The following is a 19,808-nucleotide window of genomic DNA, read 5'->3' as shown; positions in this document are numbered from 1 at the left end:
AAAATAACCATCAGACAGGTTTCCAAAGAAAAGGCTCCACTGTAGACGACATAGTGGCACCGTCCATCGTGGCCCAAAAAGCTTGTCAGAATAACTGACTTCGTAGCTGTGTTCGATAAAGTAAATAGAGCTAAGCTTTGAGCCAAAGTAGATGAATCGGGGCTAGGAAAAGGCCTGCTAAAGATCCTAATCGAACTCCGTAGCAATACATGTGGAAGGCTTAAGCTATCGATGGCAAAGGACAAAAATCAAAAATTGATGCCTTTAACGGATTAAGATATGGATGTGTTCTGGCTCTACTACTGTTTAGCCTATAAATCTCAGACCGAGCAGCAGTTTTACAGCAGGAAAGAGGAGACTCTCCCAAATGGGCTAACACAAACATTCCATGTCTTGCATAAGCTGATCACCTAGTGATCCTTTCAACTATACAGCTTGTCCTACAAGAGCAATTGTCCAGACTACACATCTTTAACATGGAAAACTATTTTGTAATGAACATTAGCAAAACAAAGGGTATGTCATTCAGAGGCAAGAACCCCAAATGTTCATGATTTATAGGCCCAACAAAGTTGATCTGGTGTTAAATTACACATACCTAGGCGTTGCTTTGGATAATAAACTAGGATGGAATATTCACCAATCACACCTGCAACAGAGGGCAGCAGTGACTGTGGGCTTAGTAAAAACATTTGCGCTGAAATATGGTGGCGGGGTGATCAATCTAACTCTCATGATTACAAATACCAAAATAGTTTCAGCTCTGACATACGGCTCTATGTGCTGGTCGGTCTACAGACTTAAAAAGCAAACTTGATACCGTCTACCTGGATGCCATTGAGAAGCTTTTCTCTCTATGGAGCTTCACACCTCAATGTCAACTAAGATTTAGATTTAAACTTATGTCCAAAAGTAATTAATTGCATTAATTACTTTATCGACTGCTACTTGGCCGATGAGGACACCCTAAAATTGGACATCAAGAAAAAGCTACTAAATCCACTCGCTTAAGTATCACTAGCGGAACATCTTATAACAAGTATTTGCAACGCAATAGGTCTCGCATTCACACGATTTTGAGCTATTGGCATTGTAAATGACAATGCCTTCTATTTATGTTTTGGGTTTTAAAACATAAATACAAGGCATTGTTATTTACAATACTAATAGCTTAAAAAAATTCAATGAACCTCACCATCTATATTAACAGAAAGGGCGCTTTAGATATATCAGGTGAAAGAGCAAACACCCCGAGTGGCGCAGATGAAAGCACCTCGGAATACTGAACGGACAGCAACTTCACCTGAAAGCAGACATCGTTTGTCACAAAATGATAGAACCCGTGCACCGGCAGTATTTCATCTCAATGGAAGAAACAGGAGTTGTCAATAAAACGCACAAAAAGCAGTTGCTCTTCACACAGTTGTGCTTGTGCTGGAGAGAGAGACTGACTAAGAAAGACTAACTGGTTGATCATGATTGTTTATATAGTTTCTGTCAAAATGGAGAGGCTGCTGATGCCACAGAAACAGGAGAGGGTCAGGGAGTTGAGTTTAGCTATATTCCCCAATGGGACAAATATCTTATCTTTAAGGAAAGCAGGGGTGAGTCTTGTGGAAGACCATACATAAAGATTCTAAACCACTGTGCTAAAATGGCCAAACTGGGGCATGGTTCTTTGATTTGCCTCAGAGGTGAAGATTTTTTAAAAGGTCCAAAATTCTAACAATAGATACTAGGAATAGCATCTGTATAGACTTTGAATAAAGAGTTAAAGGTGGCTTTGGAGAGAAAGAGAGAGTGTAGAGGACTGGGTAGGCCCTTTGGCAAAGGATAGGTTTATGTAAAACACTGAGCCTTTTGTGTGTTATATGTCAGACGTGTTGGCATTTGCAAAGGTACACCGAAGAACTATCTCAGTTTGAGCAGAAAAAAAGCAGAGAAAAATGGTTCTTATTCTGAAAACATGACAAGTACAATGATAAAATTAGAAGAGATTACACCTGACATGTACATTGGCAAAAAACTAAGAGTAACCTTAACATGATAAACCAGTATTATAAAGAACATTTCCTTTGTTGCACCCTCGGCTTGAACATATTGTTTGTTAACAAGAAACTCCAGAAAGGTTTTGAATGCCAACAGCTGGTTGTCTAGGGTGCAACACAATTTGTAGAAACTTGCAATACAAATGTGGATAATATTACATTTAAATGTGTGCAATTCCCAAAACATCCTTCATACATTATTACCCTATTCGTCGATGGTGCAACCACGTAGCATCTCATAATTATTACCTCATACACACAGATTCACATAATTCGCTATCTGAACTAACACAAGTGTGTTATATTAACAGTATATCACGGATACATTGCCACGATGGAGTCAGTAGATGGCGGAAGAGAGGGTCTCCCAGCGCCGTGCCGTCGAACTCTTCTTACCTGCAGAGGTACGACCCTCTGTAAGGGGCAGCCTGGCCGCTGGAGCTCCGCCCGCCAGAGTCACCAGACACAACCCACAGAACCCACAGAACCAGGCGAGCATCCCCGTGCCGAGCCAGCGAGTCCGGGCTCCGTCCTCAGAGATGCCGTGCCCCCCGCATGCATCATTTTCTGCAATAGTGGGTTGTACTTGATGCGGAGGAATGGCAGGGTGAGAAGCGATGCACCCACGTAACACACAGTGCACACTGAACCCGACCTGTCCCCCGGTGCAGAGCAGGCACCGTGTCTCCGAGACCCGCAGGTGGTGGGAGGGCTGCGAGGGTGCACAGTAACTCATGTTCCGCTCCAGAGACAGTGAGGGCAGCTCGCACAGGTCCCTCAGCATAGACCATCACATCACACCGGCGTAACTGCTGTGCACAAACCGCAGCACGTGCACCTCCAGCTCCTCTAAATTGTGCCACATCCGGAGAGGTGCACGAATCAACAATCCAAGGCACGAGCTTGCAGCCAGGGTTGCTCCTGCACGCAGACACTGAACTGCCCTCACAAGATCTGCAAGTGTCCCGGCAGAACACGGAGGAAGGATCCCACAGTCCAACCTGTACACGTGAACAATCCCGGTTAATGTGCGTGGACAGTCCAGCTAGGTAGGTAACTGGGCGTGCTGCGCATGCTGCTGCTGCTCCCGCTGCAGGCAGCTCATGGAAGGCGCTCTCTGCCCGACCTCCGCGTGCTGCCTCCCTCCTCACGTCCCTTACAAGTGTGTTGCGCTCAGAATCTGGAACTCAGAAAGGCAACTGGGAATACGCGATGGACAGAGCAGAGCACGACGTGACGACGTACACACCAAGGAAACGGAAGAATACAAGACTTCGGAAACATGATCCTTCATTACACGCCTCCTTTAGCTAAGAAATACCCTCACGACAGCCATCAAGCACACGATCCAATCCGGATGGGCCGTCCCAAAAGGAGACAGGGCGGTAACAAAGAAGCCTAATTTTCAATCGGAGGCCACCGTTTAACATAAAGGATGATGCATGCCAATGAAAATAACGGGCGGGGCTTCAAGTCCCCTTCTGAAATCTCCTCTACCACAATATATGTCTCGCAGAGCGAGCACCGCATACACGCTGCAACGCTAGGCGAGACCTAAAAAATCTAGCAAAACATAAATTCCCAATTTTAAACAACCTATATAAAATTAATAGAACTGCACAAAAGGTATTGTTTAAACATGCAATAACATTATCCTACTGTCTAATATATTTGGAGAAGCAGCCCAACTACGAAAAATCGAGGTATACCTTTAAAATTTAGACCTTGCACAATCAACCATAAATGGATTTTAACATGAATTGGAAAGGGGAAAAACAATACTTTTTAATCTCCCCTTTAGTCTATTTGACAGAACATGGAAAACCCCATAGAGACTTAGCAACATGTGTCTGCTCTGTAAGGTGAATGAGAAAACACTGGAACATAACTTCTGCCAATGCCCTGAACTGCTTGACCTTCGTTGAAGGTACCTAAAGCTGATTGTTAAGAAGGAGAGCATAGGAACAACTGCAGAGGCAACTTTATTATGCTTTGGAGGCTATATTACAAAACTCTTAGATGTGGCAACCAAGAGGTGAGAAAGTATTGCAATGAGAAGCAATTAAATGTGACGGGATGATTGACAGGGGTAATCCACCCTCATTTCTACCTGTGTATCAGTTTTAACTACGTTTTAAATTGATATATTATGAATGTAATCATTTATTATATTTTATTGTATAAGGTTTTTAATGAACTGAAACAATATGGTATTTACTTACATATATAACCCACCATGAATAATGTATAATATCCACTTACTGCTCAAGACAGATTTCTAAAACATTGTAAAAGCAAGCTAAAGATACAAAACAAATAGATGTTTTTAAAAGGATCTGTCTTCAGCTTAAAAATAAGTTTGTTAATGTTTGGATCTCCCATGTATATCTGATGAGGAAAATGCTGAAGAAAATAGAAAAAGATCAGAAAAGGGTTTCAAGAGGTAAAGACGGCATTTACCTGCTCAATAAGAAACATTGTTCAATAAGAAACAACAGGAAAAGGCATTTTGATACAAATGAATGACAAAAGAAGAAATCTAGATCAAACTAGGCTAACCAATGAGTAAACACAGCCAGTTGGGTGATGGAGTTTGCAAAGCTTTTATCTTCTTACTCTGAAACATTTATGGAAGTCTATTTGACTCTGGAGTTTGAATCATGTGCCTGAATCCAACGTAATCCATGCGAGCGTCAGATACTTACATTCTGAAAACTTTATCAGCAGCTTTTGTTAAGATTTCGGTTCTGTTAAACATAGCTTAATATATGAACATTTATATTTGTAAAGTGCATGGTCACCCAGGAGTGTATAATTATTGTTTCCCAACTCAATGGTGATCATTTTACTGACCTCCGAAGGATGAAAGGCTGAGTGCACCAGCCGAGAATAGAACCTGTGACCACGAACAACAAGCATTTGCAATGCAATAGGACTCGCATATACGCTTGTTTGAGCTATTGACATTGCACATAACAATGACTTTTATTTTTGTTTTTAAAACATAAATAAAAGGAATTGTCATTTACAATAGCTTAAACTTGTGTAAATGCAAGACCTATTGCATTGCAAATGCTTGTTACAGATTCTTAGCGACAGAAAAAGTTTACAAAGCAGCCACAAACGGGTAGTAAAGGCGTCCACATACTGAGGTGTGTTTAAAATGTCACTTCCAGCTGTGAAGCCTCAGGTGGACCGATGAAGTGGCAGACTGCCCAAAGAAGGACTCGTCTGCCCCCCCCCCACGACCTCCCCGTCTGTTCTCTGTGCAAAAAGGGGGAGTTTGGGATTTCACAAATCTGATTGGCTGCTCTGCCTTCCGTTGTGTTCTCATGTACATTAAGAGCCCACCTCGACTTTTCCCCCAGCTCTCGTGTTTTCACACAGGCACCACACTGCACTGTGACAACACACCTGGCTAGAGATACCGGACTACAAAAACAAGCAGCAGAGTAACCGACCACAAAACCAGAGGTAAACCAGCAACACAGCCACCCACGCACACAACACACCACAGGCACCCGTTATGGATGAAACTCGCGTTACTGTCACATTACCCAACACCAACTGCACACATCTAAACTACTACACGCATCCCAGATAAGTGCGGTGCGGGAGCCCAGCTTGAGAGAGCGCTACAAAGCATAACAACAGGAGTCGTATACCATCAGTATTTTAAGCATGACGCGCAGACGTATTTTAACATGCACATGGGCAGGTCTGTACAACGGGATACACCTCACAAAGATGGTTCAACATCTTGGGCTCAAGATTGTTGACTGTTCAGCGGCGCTCAATGTCGAATCAACGTGTGGCGGAGTTTTGTTTTAATTGTGTTGCAAATGCAGAGGACACGCCCTTAAAAAAAATTAAGAACTTCCGTTTTTTTTTAATAAGTAACTTTATGACTACCTCTCATGAAAACAGTTTTAGCACTGAGGGTTAAGGAGCAAATGTAATTTTAAAAAGATTAATAGAATCCTTGGCAAACCCCTGAACTGAATCCATTGAGCCATTCGTACAGGGCCGCAGCTTCCAGGGGTGCTGCAGGTGCAGTGGCACAGAGGCCCTGAGTTCTGAAGGGCCTGCCGAAATAAGATTATTGTTGTATCTTACAGTTGAAACACCTGGGGGGGGCATGTCCTTCCCTGCACTGGGGCCGTCACACACCATCTCGGCCACTGCATTCGTTACCACGTCACTGCAGAGAATGCTATAAAGCATTTACACATCACTCTGCAGGCCCCGGGCTTGCACTGGTGAATACATGTATGGGTTTCAGTTATAAGACTGCTTTGCAGTCTCGAGTCCGGGAAAACCAAGCAGTCGTGAGACAGTCTCCAGAGAGTGAGACTGGACAGGTTGGACACATTCTTGGCAGGCCGGAGGGGTGGGGTCACCCACGGATGGGACTCGAATGATGAATTCCCAGACAGGGGGCGTCCTAAGCCGAGGGGGGTGGGATGTCTGCTCCCAGCATGCCACTTTGGCTGCCTCGGGTACCTCTGCTGGGCAGGTTCTGTGGGCTCTGTCACGTGCCAAGGCCCCAAGCTACACACGCACCACCACAGCGGGCACTTAGCCCGCTGTGTCGTGTCCAGAGCCCCTATGAAGGCCAGTGGCTGTGGCTCTGTCCGCGGTTCAGACACTGCGAGGACCGGTGTGGGCACGTGACTGGCACCAGCCCAGCTGGGCAGGACATCTAGGCCAGCCCATAACGTGGGACTGACGAATCGGAATCTAAAGTAACCATATCCCGGCATTTATTCGTTATAAAGCCGAAAAAACAGGATCTTGTGGAAATCTGAGGCTCTTTGAAGTGAAAATAAATCCGGCACGCCTTTAAGGTTTTACTCTGGCGTGATGGGGCATGGCTCTGCGTTGGGGGGGGGGGAGGGAGCACACACCAGGGATATTTTCACCACAGTGTTATTGCTAGCTTCTCCCCACTGTTTACACTGAATAAAAGCGGCTCATTAGCTGGACTGGCGCGAACAAGGCAGCGTGACGAAGCTTCTGATAAGAAACTTCGTCACGACAGCCGTAATGCAGGCGACTGAGTCCTTGGGGGCCGTCCAAAAAGGCAAAAGGGCGGCAACCGAAAACCCTCCTTTTCAATTGGAAGCCAGCGTTTAACATAAACGCTGATGCTACCCAATGAAAAGGAGGGGCGAGGCTTTGAGTCCCCTTCTTGAAACTGCCTTGTTGACTATAGCTCTCGCAGGCGAGGAGCGCATGTGTGCTCCAACGCCAGGCGAGACCTAAAAACCTAGTTCCTTGCAGTGGATGCATTAGTCCACTGAGCCACCGGACTCAGGTGATTAAATCAATTAGAGCATAACCTGTAAATTATCAGTTTACTAAAGCCCCTCTTTATGGGTCGAAGATCTCTGGTAATAGGAAAACCTATCCCTTGGCTACCCCTCATATTATGAAGACATCTCCCATCCCTGTGAGAGAAAGAGAATAGGGTACCCCCTACCAATTTAACAAACCGTCTCTGGTTAGGTCAAAACACAATTTGGACTCAGAGAATCTCCGCTAAACCCCTGGCAGATATGGCACAAGAGGCACACAAATTTCCAGAGAAGTAACCATTTGCGGCTGACTGGGACATCGACGCAATTTCAGCCCGAATGTGACAGGGTAGATATCAGATATCTCAAGTGGATTGTACCAGTCAAAGTTTTTACCGTCAGACATATTCTTTTCTATGGAAAGTTGAACTCTTTCTGCAGGGAAAAGACCAGTGAGGGTCCCAGGAATTCAGATACTTTTTTGTTGAGCTCCTGCTGAGGTCATTGATTTTGACCCCAAAACAAGCAGGGACACTTTGTGGGTCGGATGGATTTCCTGCGTCACCTTCCAATTTTGTCACTTTTTTTAAATTCGAAATCCTCTAGTGGGGCAAGGCTGGAAGCTATAGCCAGGCAGGGCTCCAACAAGGCCACAAATCCTCGCCGTGAGATCCCACTGAACCAATTTCCATGAGAAAAAAAGCTGAGAGCAGGACAAACCTGATATTCTAGCCACCTTGGAGCGACCTGCCTTGGCACTCTTCAGCTCCTTGTCCCAATTCCCCATAGGTTGATAATACAACTAAGTCCCAACTTTTTCAAAGTTCTGGGAAACTTTCTTCTGGCCAGTACTGTAGCACCCAGCTCCTCTGGGCAAGCTTCTAGACATCAGGTCGCTCTCCAGCATGGCCTCCTATAGAGTTCAGTCTTAAGTGTTGAACTGAGCCTTCTTGGGATTAGGAGTCCTTCTGTTTTTTGTCCCTGAAACAAGAAAACAGGAGGCCAACAACTTGATCCCTGCAAAGCAAATTCCAGTCCCTGTCTGTCAGCAAGAGTTAAAAGTCCTAAAGAGTAATCTTCTTAGAACAGGAGCCTTCTTCCAGCAAGGCGGATTCTTCCGATGGAATGTTCCCAGGCCCAGGAATCTCCTGAGGTGTGGAGATGCCAGATTTATGCTGTGAACTAGCCAGTGATTGGAGAAATTCTAACAGTTATAACTATTTTCTCACAGACCATCCACCTCCTTTTGTAGCACTTCGTATTTGCCTAACTATAATATTACCTAGGAGCCCTTGTTTTAAGAGGATGAAACCCAGTTGCCATCAGTTGGCTCCTAAGCTGCTCCCCTATTCAGATGAACTCTCCACCCACCTGATAGGGTCAAAACTGTTTCTTCCCCTACAGTGACTGGAGCCTGGCTTTCTGGAAGGACCCTCAGAATGAATAGGAGAAGCCATTCTTCCCTGCCATGCATCACTGCAGTGCATGTAAACTGCAGCCCTGCCAGAGCTCAGCTGTACTCCTAGTAGACATATTTTTCTGTCATATATGCGTAGTGTAAGTACACACTACAGCCAACAGGACAATTAACATTCCATGCCATAGGTTCACTTTAGTTGCTATTTACAATGAAAGCTAAATAGGCCTCATTATAGGGTGTGCCAATGTACAGCACATGTTTTGGAGGAAAGCACAGATACTTTACTAATGTTTAACAGTGGTAAAGGATGCAGAGTTCCAGAACCAGCAAACCACAACAAGCACAAATTGGTGGCCCGCAACAAAAAAAATTGATAATTTCTTATAGACCTCCTATCAATTTTCATTGGGTAGACAGAATCTGGAACTTTAACAAAAACAAAAATCGCCTGCCAGACCGATTTGAAAATCTTAATGAGTTTATTACCTAGCTAAGAGGTGTGATCTAATATTAAATCACAACAGGCTGAATGAAAACCAAAATATTAAACCCTTCTCATGATTTTTTAGGGTTAGATAATGGACATTTCTTAAAGCTTTGTCTTCTCGCAGCCGACACGTGCTATCATGGATCATATAATGGAAAGATATGCCAGTCTTGAGATTGGAACCACATGGCAAAACCTGAAGTAAGCGGAAGCTTCTGTTAAACTTTTATCTCACCAGTGAGTAACTGGTGTACAAGAGGGCATAGTAGCACTAGGCAATATCGCCTTAATTTACCCTATGTTTTTTTAAACTTTATAAATACAAATATTTCAGAATAAAGAAAGGCTACAAAAGACAGAATGTAAGTATGGTACCAATGCTGAAGTCTTTGAAGCAGATGTTAAGAAATACACAAGATTAACAAGAGAATTTCATGCAACAGTACCTTTGTGGTTAAATATGCATGTAGGCTCAAATACGTTGGAAGTACTAATTTCCCTGGTTAATCAGAGTATCAACACGGACTGGCGAACAAAGGAATGATCAGTTTGTGTCAAAAAATAAAACCATTTGGCTTTTTAAAAGAACCCTCATCCACCAACCTAGTTGGTGGCATGCTTCCCACCCAATGCGCCGAGTGCACCTTGGGTGTGCTACGACGCCTGAACTACAGCGGAGCAGTTTTTTTGGTGGTGAGGCGAGTGTAGTGGTTTAAAACTGTCTATAGGGTCCTCTTCAACAAGACAGTAAATTTAATAACAGGGCCCTATGGCAGGGTTAAAAATAAATGAAGGCGGATACCTTGCGAGTTTGGATTTAGCTCATGTATCCAAAAAAAGGGTCTTCATGTTTCAGCCAGTAGATTCCATTAGCTGGGTTTCATTAGGACCAAAAAATATTTTACAAAATAGACTCATTTCTTCGCGTCTTAGGCTCACTCAACTCAAGTATCTCCATATGATTTACTTTTCCCCAACTAGATTATGGCAATTGTCCATGATGTAAGAGCCCACGTGGCACCTTTGTATACATCATATGGAAATGCCTAATGATCTCTACGGGCATCAAATACATCACAATCTAGAAGGGGCTGCGGGGCACCCAGTGACATTAGTGCTCAAAGTAGAAATAATGGGTATTCTGGGCAACTGGGAGGGTGCAGTGGGCTCCCAGGTTCTCATGAGGGTGGGACTCCTAGTGGCTAAGCGAGAAATCTCGTTGAAATGGAGTAGTACTGATCCTCCCACACTGACAGAATGGTTCAGAGGAATGGACAATTGTTCAACAGAAAACTGTTTACAAAGCCCAGAATACAGGTGGGAATACAAGAAAATCTGGCCTCCCAGGTGGTAGGCCTTAGTGGGGAGTGATGAGGGATTCATGAGGTTGTTTGTTAATGCCTTAAGTCACGTTTAGAACCACACTGGGGAGGGTGGTAAAAGCAGAGCAAACACAAGGAGATTATGGACGGAGCGCTGAAACTTTTCAGACACTCACCCCCAGTCACAGATCTGGGTTGAATCCATCATCATTCTTTAGCTCACTTCGCTACCTCAGTTCAGACCCAGCAATATGCAAATGTCTTGACCCTGTGCCTCATGGGAACAGTCCAGCCCGAACTGCCAAGCCAGGTCTTCCCTGAACCGGAAAAGGGTGGGAAAAGCAGCCGGAGTTAATTAATGTGTTCAATACATATAAATAATTAGGTGCACAGTGTCTCACTGTGTGGGCAGTGCCTTGCCGATAAAATTAAAGGAAACACGAAGACTTAGTTATTTTAAAAAAACAAAAAACTGTGGAAGGGACCTATGTCTTTGGTTTCACACATAGGTCAACTGCTTAAATATCAATCTGGAGTCAAAATTCACATATGCGTCAATATGCACCATCTGGTTATTGAGAGGTAGATGCATCTCACTCCACGCATTCTAGACAAGATCAGCCAGGTAAATGATGCAAACTTCTTTTCCAATCTTGACATTACAAATGTTATCAAGGAACTGGAAGAGAGGTCCCGGAGAATCACCACGTTTGCAAGTAATCTAAACCTCTTCTGGTATAAAAGCCTTGACGATGGTTTGTGCCCTGCAACTGTGGCACTATGAAGAATAATTTTGACACATCATCCAAGGCACTCAAACTGTCTAAATTACTTTTGACTGCAGCACAGCAATGACATAACTGGCGGAACACACAACAACACATTTGTCAAGGTCTCCAAAGCTGTTCATGATGTAAATCTGATACTCAGCGTTGCAACATGAGAGCCTCCCCTCAAGATTTTCAGCCACGTTCTCTCTGGATATCATGCATCATGATCATGAGAAAGAAAGTAAAGGCTCTTGCCTACATCTCCGCTACTGAGAGATCGTTTTGTCCATCATTATTGGGATGGCCAGTTATTGTGAGCACTCGCCCTCTAGACTTTACCAGCCTCAGTGGTATTTCGATACCTAGCCAAGTAGGCACATGAACACAAGTGGCCAAAGAAATGCCAATCAGCATCTAGAACCATTCTGTCAGGAATTACAGAATCTAAGAAATGTGCTTATTTTGATCCCATGTTGTACATTAAAATCAAGTAGATGCATTCCTGGTGGTACTGGGTGCCATGTGGTCTCAAGAAGATGCTGAAGACCCAATACTGAGTTATTGCCTATTAAAAGTCACAGCCAAATACACATAAAAAAGGACATTCACGGAATGTCATATGGTCTCAAGAAGATGCTGAAGGCCCAACACTGAGTTACTGCCTAGCCAGTCACAGTTTGACACTCACGAAAAAGGACAATCACAATAAGGTCAAAAGAGAGAAATCCCTTCAATCCGGCTACCTGGGGGAGACATGTCTCATGCCACAAAGAAATTTGTCAGATGATCCTGCTATTCAATTTGCCTCAAGGCCTCATTCCAGCATATGAAAGGTGTTTTTGTAACGGGTGGCGGGGCATTGGGGCTGACGGTTCTTAGAGCATGGCATGTAGGTCTCATGGCTCCAGGGGATCTAGCTTTAGCCTTACAGATGAGTAATTTCTATGGCAAAAGAGACAATTGTTAATTAGGCTCAGTTGGGAGGCCCAGTAGTACAGCCGGATTTCAGTTATTCCCAGATAGCCACTATTATTTGGTTTTGGGGGGATGAAGCGTTGGCTGGCATTTGCATGATTTCTGACGCACCCACCACGACATGTCTTCCCTGTGATTCCCTTGGACGTGCAGGTGAGAACAAGGGAGGCAGACCCAGGCAGATTGAGGCTGCCACTCATCAGCACTCTTTGATTTCAGGTCTTCTGTCGCCCGTATGCAGGTTTTATGAATAAATGTGCATGATAGACATCGGGTTGAGTGCCTCTACTTAAATACAAGTCAACACTATGGTTATCGATAGTTAGCAATGCCTACGACTCAATTCAATAGGTTAATTTCATTCAACAGAAGTATTTGGGTGTAGTCTACTTTGCCAGTGATTAAACAGTGTGATGTTATACTTTGTCTTATTTATGGGAGTTACGGCATGTCACATTCAGATATTTGCTGACATATTTTGATTGTACCCTTGAGGAGGACATCTGGCCTGAGGCCTCCTACAAGAAGAGTGTTGGATCGGAGAAAAAAAACACTGAATCCTTCTCTGATGTCGTTTTGGTTATAACAATGCTTTTACCATACATTTCTAGAAACAGAATCTAACACCAAATGTAAATATACCCAGTTTTCACTCACCAATAAACGCAGCAGGGAATGCAGAAGGGGTTTTGGAGTATCTGGGATCCGATGACTTGTTTGGACAGACCAGCTTGTTGCATGGTGGACTTTCAATCTAGCAAAGAACATACCTGTGAGTACTGGCAATTAAAAGGCGCAGGAACATTTTTCAAAATAAGAATATATACCATTATTTAAGCTGCTTTTACTTTAGAATAATCCCGATCTTTTTCCAGGGGAAACTGTTAACTATGCAATCCTACATTTGTTAGCTAATCTCAGGAACTTAAACATCAGAGGAGTTGAGTAACCACAAAAGCCGAAAAATAAAAGCCAGCATTGCCTTCTCATGACCTTCCCTTCCTCTGAGCTAAGACCAGCATTCCTAATGCTGCATATTCTTTATGTCTCACACTCTTTAATACCCTACAGGTTCTACCTCTCACAGAATTAATGCTTTACATTCTATATCTCTCACACTGAAAATGCTCACCCTTTTCTTGAAAGCACTGTCTTACTGTTATAAATTGTTCATGGTCTCTTACACTTGGAAAGAGCTTGGGGAGCACGTCACCAGTGAGATTCAACATAATTTGTCTCACATCAGCTCGCTCGCTGTAATAGTCAGAATTATTACACAATGTATAATGCATCGCACATCTTTTTCTGTTTTTTCCCAGCAGGCTAAGCCAAGTGACACACTGTCAGCACCAGAAGGTCCCATCTGCTCCAAGGGGTAACACTGTTGAATCTGTGATACCTGTGCCACCTCCTGTGAAGAGCTGGCCCACCCTGACTTGGATTCCGTGAGTCACAACAATTCAGACCGAATACTTCTCATGTGACAGAGAAACTAAGGAAACAATTGCTGCACGCCACATTCAATTTAGGGTGATTGCGCGGTCAGCTCAACAAAAATACAACCAACTTCCTGGATGTACATTCTTCACTTCACTTCATCAGAGGCGGTGACACCCTCTGTCGTTTTTTTATGGGAAAAATCGATTTGCCAACCTTTTAGATCCATGACAGAACTCAAGGAAAAGTTGCTCCACCAGCATTTTTAGACTCTCATACTGTACTTTTTAGAAGTCTCAGATGCTTAATGTCTCGCACTCGCAATTCTATGTATTCTTAAAATTCAATCTTCAAGGTGCCAGCCTTCTCCTAGTCCCAGTATCAATGCCTGTCTTTTCTTCTTCTCAGATCCTACAACTCTACATATCATCAAATACCTTGTGGAGTAGCATATTTTGAATATACAATCTTACAGTTTTACACCAATTGTGGTTTATTTTTTGAGACCCACACTTCTATTGTCTTACATCATTAAGCTTATAATCAATAACTTTGAAATGTATCGTCCGCGTTCTCTAAACCTTACATTCTTAATGCCATGGTTTTAAATGTTTCACAAAAACAACATGCTCTATTTTGAGAGGCCAGAAAACACGAATCCTAACATTTTCTTGCACGTACACATATAAATACCTTAATTTTTTGGGTGGCAACTTTTAGCTACTGAAATGTCCACATTTTATTCACCTGCCAAAAACGTATTCATATATTCTCAACTAGGTAAAATGTATATCTTTAATTTCATTTCTTTCAACTGTATTCATTCGATACATTCCTTTTAAGCACAATTTTGGGATTCCACTAAGGTAAATCCCATTTCTAAATACGAGTGTGTAACTAACAGAACGAAAATTGATTGTGTAGATGCTTTATTTTTTTGCATAACATCTTAGTTTTCTTACTCTGACAAAGTTATATCCTAGAAGGCAACATGTGTTTATGTGGAAAAAATGGAGGCACTGATCTGAACCTTAACAAATGAGTTTAATGTTTTTCTTTAATATTTTCTTGGCATCATACACAATGTTTCTAAAACACTGTATTTCTACAAAGAAAGACTATCTTTTATACAAATTCCTTTTCTTTAAATATACAAATACATCTAATTGTCAAGAAAATTACTTTCTTAAATATCCTCAAGAATTTCTTAGATTCATTTGGAATGCCACAGCTTTGATTATTTGGTGGTGATTATTTCAGAATAAACAAGGAGTTAAGACCAACCTTACAATAAACACCAGCTGCAGTTTTTTCCAATATATTAGATTTCCTATTGCTTATTACAGGAATTCAATGGGTGATTATTTTTATCATTCTGATATTTAGATCTCAAATATAACACCAATGTAGCTTTTAAAACTAACTTTTATTAAGGATATTTAAGGCAACGGGTATATTTAACACTACTTTTTTCCCATTTCGGGAGTAATTTTATGTGTTTAACAAAACAGATACAGTTTTAAAACATGTCAAAGCATGTTGTCTAGCAGAAACAGGGTAGATTACATTTAGATTAGGATTTAGAGAGTGGCTTAACACCCGTAGGTTTCTTGGTGCTAGGTTAGGCAAGATCAATCTGAAACATTAGATGGGGAAAAAGCTGGTTAGGTAAACTGCAGTGTTTTAAGAAGTTTCCTAAACATCAAGTGATTGGAAAGAGATTGAAGGGACAGTGGAAGGCGATCCTAAAAACAGGGTGCTTGGAGTGAAAAAGCAGTGTCGCAAAGCTGCTCTGATGGAATTGGGGTATTAGTATGATTTCAAAGTTGTGATTACCAATTGAATAGAATGCTTATAGGTAAAGGTAGCATTATATTCAATTGGTAATCACACAGAGTTATAACAAATCCAGGTTGTGTGGTTAAGAACACCCTAATTTTTCTTTACAGAAAATGGCAATGCTATTCTGCCTCTCTTCTAGAGAAACAAGTCGCTGGAGCAACTAAAAGACGCAGATAATAATCATCCAAGTTGTCGTTATTTGACATGTATATAGCACATCATTTGCAACTTTGCAACAGTCTTTGGTGTTCGAAGGATGACCTTCCAAACAGTGCTAGGGTTTCTTTTGCAGACAGGAGTCGGATTGTGTTTACGGAAATGTGCAGTCCGAGTCGATCAGAATGTCCTTCACTCTCTTAAGTGTATGCGTCAGATTTAATGTGTTGAGAGACTGGCACACAATAGAGGAGAGTTTTACCAAGTCCCTTACATGTATTCTCGGCCACGACCCGTTCCTGGCAGATATGGGTGATAGGGGGCAGCTGTTAGTGCCCCAATCGCTAGTTAACGTCACAATCGGTATGTGTGATGCATGTATGCTCAGGTTTACACCTAAATGTGTTCTATTTTAGGGCAGTGTCTGGTCTGCCTTGATGAACAGTGTTGCTATGAGCATGTGATACCCAACTACACATTAAATCAGTGCTGTGTTCCAACATGTATGTTTTGTATAGTGTATACTGTATGGTGTTATGTGAAAGATATGTAATTAAAGATGCATGCTGCTATGAAATCACCCTATTTATGATTTACCAAATAAATGATGTGCTGGCTTCAAGCGCCAGGATACTAATATTGAGTCACGGATTGTCTGAAACAAGAAAAGTAAGTTAAAATCGTGTAGAGTTATGATCCCAGGACATGCTGAATGGGCTGATTTGGGGGAAATTCTCTACTGAATAGATAACGTTGCTGAGATTTGTCAGGTTATATTAATTATTTATGGGTTTGTATGGTGCTGAAGGTTTTACTACTGGCTTAGTCATCTTCTGGTGTGGAGAGCCAAGGTTAGAGAAACCACCCTCTGTTTTGAAAAAGCTTGGGCAGCAAACCATCTATGAATATCTCAAAGCTCCTGGTGTTCTGCAGTGGGGGCGCATGCCTATATGTTGGGAAGTGGTCCGTTTGGTTGCATGGGAGGCGGATCTGCAGGGAGAGGGGCTGTGAGAGGACAATCCTCACCTCATCTAGGAGGTCACTCAGGTCCTGGTGACTGTTCAGCAAGTAGACGGCAGATTCTTGAAGCCTCTGGGTGTCGCTAGCACCTTCAATCTTCCGCTTGCTGGCTCTGCCCGCTAGGGGACACACAACAATATCAGTCACGCTCAGAACAAGAATATTCGTCGAAAAGCACAACCTGCATCATTCTCTAGTGTATGATATCCTTAAACAACCCTCAATAAAACAAGCACTTTTTTATTGGAAGCACGTGCCACACAAATAAAAAAAAAGAAAGAAACAAGGAAAGAACGAAAGAAAGAAACAAGGAAAGAATTAAAGAAACAAAAAGAAAGAAACAAAAAGAGAAACAAAGAAAGATAGAAACAGCACATGCCACTACCTAAACGTGCTTGCAGTAAAGTTTTTAAATTTTAAAAAAACAGACAGCTGTAGATTTTATATACATCGAAAGGGAAACATGGTTACTATAGGAACAAGCATTTGCAATGCAATAGGTCTCGCATTTGCGAGACTTTGAGTTATTGGCATGTAAATAACAAAAGCATTTTATATGTCTGTTTTCAAAACCTGCAAGCAGTGCGTAAACACGCACTTTGTACTTACAGTCCTTACTTACGAGAAGCAAGGCTGGCACTAAAAGAGGCGCAGTGACTGCCAGCCTTGCTTCTCCTAAGCAACAACTATAAGTACGAAGTGCGCGTTTACACGCACGCAGCTTGCAGGTTTTGGGTTTTTTACACGTCGCCAGAGAAGCTATATATAGAAAAGTAAGTAGCATGTCAGTGTTTTCTCTCTTTTCATAAAATGCCCTTGCCCCCATCACGGCACTTATAAAATGATATTTTCTTGGGAGTCGCTCACATTTTAGGAAAGGCAATGTTTCGCTGCGATGTCAAATCTTTGGCGCTACATGTTGCCTCTCATTCTGCCATAAAGTTTCGGCTTTGCAGCGCCATCTGCCGGCGGAGATTTAACCTTGCTGGGTCATGCCAAGCCTCTGAGGAGCTTGCACTGGGCTGTCCTACGCTGTAGATCTACATATTAACAGGGGCGGCTGGTGACATTTCAAAGTGGAGAGGCCTAAAAGTTGGGGATGACTTTTACTTAGCAAGCAAGTGAGCCCTACTAATATAAGGGCAGTTCGAAGTGGTCTTATGTTAAGTGACACATTTGAAAACTAATTTTAATAAAGAATTGGAGAGAAAGGAAGAAGGTATAGAAAGCAATAGTGAATGTGAAGTCTTCAAATATTTAGAAACATTAAAGATCACCCCCTAGATCTTAGTGCATTGAATAAGTTGTTATTTGAGCATGCAGATTTCAACGATGCAACAAGTACGTTTTTTTATTCTCTTACCTAAACACACTAGTGTCTCTGCACGCAATCTAGTTGGTGACATACTGTCCAAGAGATGGAAGGCTGGGGGTGGTGCTAGGTCTTAGACAGCATCTCTGCAGGGGCTGCTTTTAACTACTCACGGTCTCACCTGAGATACTGCCAAGGTTCTGTGCATTACTAAGGTGACAAGGCTTTAACATCATTAGGGACCTGTTGCACCTGACACTCTGAGAACCCGGGCAAGAAATGTATGGTCATTCATACCATCACACTCTATCCTTCCATAACAGCTGTTCAAATGTTGTGCTATCTTCTGCTGCGCTTGTAAACCAAACAAGAAAAACATTTTTTTTGTTCTTTTAACCTCTTTCACATGCCTGCACGGCAGTGGCACAGTATATACCAGTGTTTTTAACTATAACAGGGCCACTATACATTTCCTGACTGCGTTCTGTTGTAAATCACATAGCGGCACATAGATCCACATCAGTTACCAGGAAAAACTAGAAGACCCTTTTCTGCTGTAAAGCGCGTAGTGCTCCACCTAAGTTACTGACAACTAGGAAAAACGTGAAGACCGTGTTCTACTATAAAGCGCAAAGATGCACGCAGAGCCACACCAAAGTTACTAACAACGAGGTAAAAATTAAACTAACAATAGCCCAAGAGAAACCCTTAGCTCCATGATTCGAATAGGTGTAGCGAAAATATTACTGGAATTGATTTTTCCTCCAATCCCTGATGAAGTTGATGGCGCGGGTGGGGTAGGGTAAAAGAAATTTAAAAAATCCTTATCCTACCTGAGGTCCTGAGCAGGTCCGCGCCACCTCGGGTCCGTTCCGTTGGCGCCTACATCCCCTCTCAGGCTCTCAGCGCCAGGATTGGCTTAGGGCACGGTTACTGCTTGCCCATTAGGAGACCGAGGTTTGAGCCTTTGCTCAACCCTCACTCTCCTAATGGGCATGCGCCAGCCAGAGCAGACACTAATGCGCATGACTGGGCACGGCGCGAAAATTTGCTCACCTTCCCTACTCATGCGCACTTGTGTTGCTGCCTGTTGCCCCTGGTCTGTCTGACAATCATGTCAGTCAACATGACGCCAGACCACCCAGCCCCTTCAGACTCTGAAGCGGGTGGGCGGTCCGACGTCATGCTGACTAAAATGATTGTCAGTTCTCCCTCGACGTCTTTGAACTTAAGTAAACTGATTCCGTTTACTTAAGTTCAAAGACGCCGAGGGAGCTGCGGGCGGGGGGGGCTACGCCCCAACGCCCTAATGGACGCACTGTGGCTGATATTGATACTTCATACCCACTTTATGGGCAGCACAGGCAGAGCTGGAAAACATCCCAGCAATGCACCCCCCAGAGACTGAGTCCCGTTAATGCCAGGAGAGGTCACGTTAAGACATTAGTGGCATGAATGGCCCATTATTGCTTGTTGTACTTTCACGGTACCGTCGTTTTTGGGAGATCGCAAGTGTGTGTTGTCATTGGCACAGCTCACCGAGCGGGAACGGAAGCCAAGAGTCTGCTGGGGCCAAAATAAATGGCCTTCACAGGACATATTGTGCGAGTTCCCAGTTTCTGGTCATGGGAAGCAGGGGCTTCCCTTCAGACCTGTAGAGAGCGCCCCACAGGTCCCCGCGACAGTTGGTGGATGAGGATGTCTGAACACAGGTTCGGTTCT

At 43.1% G+C, this 19,808-nt stretch overlaps 1 protein-coding gene across 4 annotated transcripts in view; it reads right to left on the bottom strand.

Moving 5' to 3' along the window:
- Positions 1–19,808, bottom strand: part of FANCA (FA complementation group A) — a 1,007,136-nt gene that overhangs the window by 889,053 nt on the left and 98,275 nt on the right. For all 4 annotated transcript variants that reach the window (XM_085637706.1, XM_085637704.1, XM_085637705.1 and 1 more), the window contains exons 2-3: positions 16,781–16,893; positions 12,977–13,073 (exon numbers count right to left, since the gene is read on the bottom strand). In XM_085637706.1, the coding sequence (XP_085493832.1) occupies positions 12,977–13,073; positions 16,781–16,893 (210 nt within the window). The remainder of the gene's footprint in view (positions 1–12,976; positions 13,074–16,780; positions 16,894–19,808) is intronic.

This window comes from Triturus cristatus, chromosome 12 (assembly GCF_964204655.1).
Source record: "Triturus cristatus chromosome 12, aTriCri1.1, whole genome shotgun sequence".
Taxonomy (NCBI): domain Eukaryota; kingdom Metazoa; phylum Chordata; class Amphibia; order Caudata; family Salamandridae; genus Triturus; species Triturus cristatus.
The sequence above is the reverse complement of the archived record's forward strand: the minus strand, read 5'-3'. Positions and strand labels throughout refer to the sequence as shown.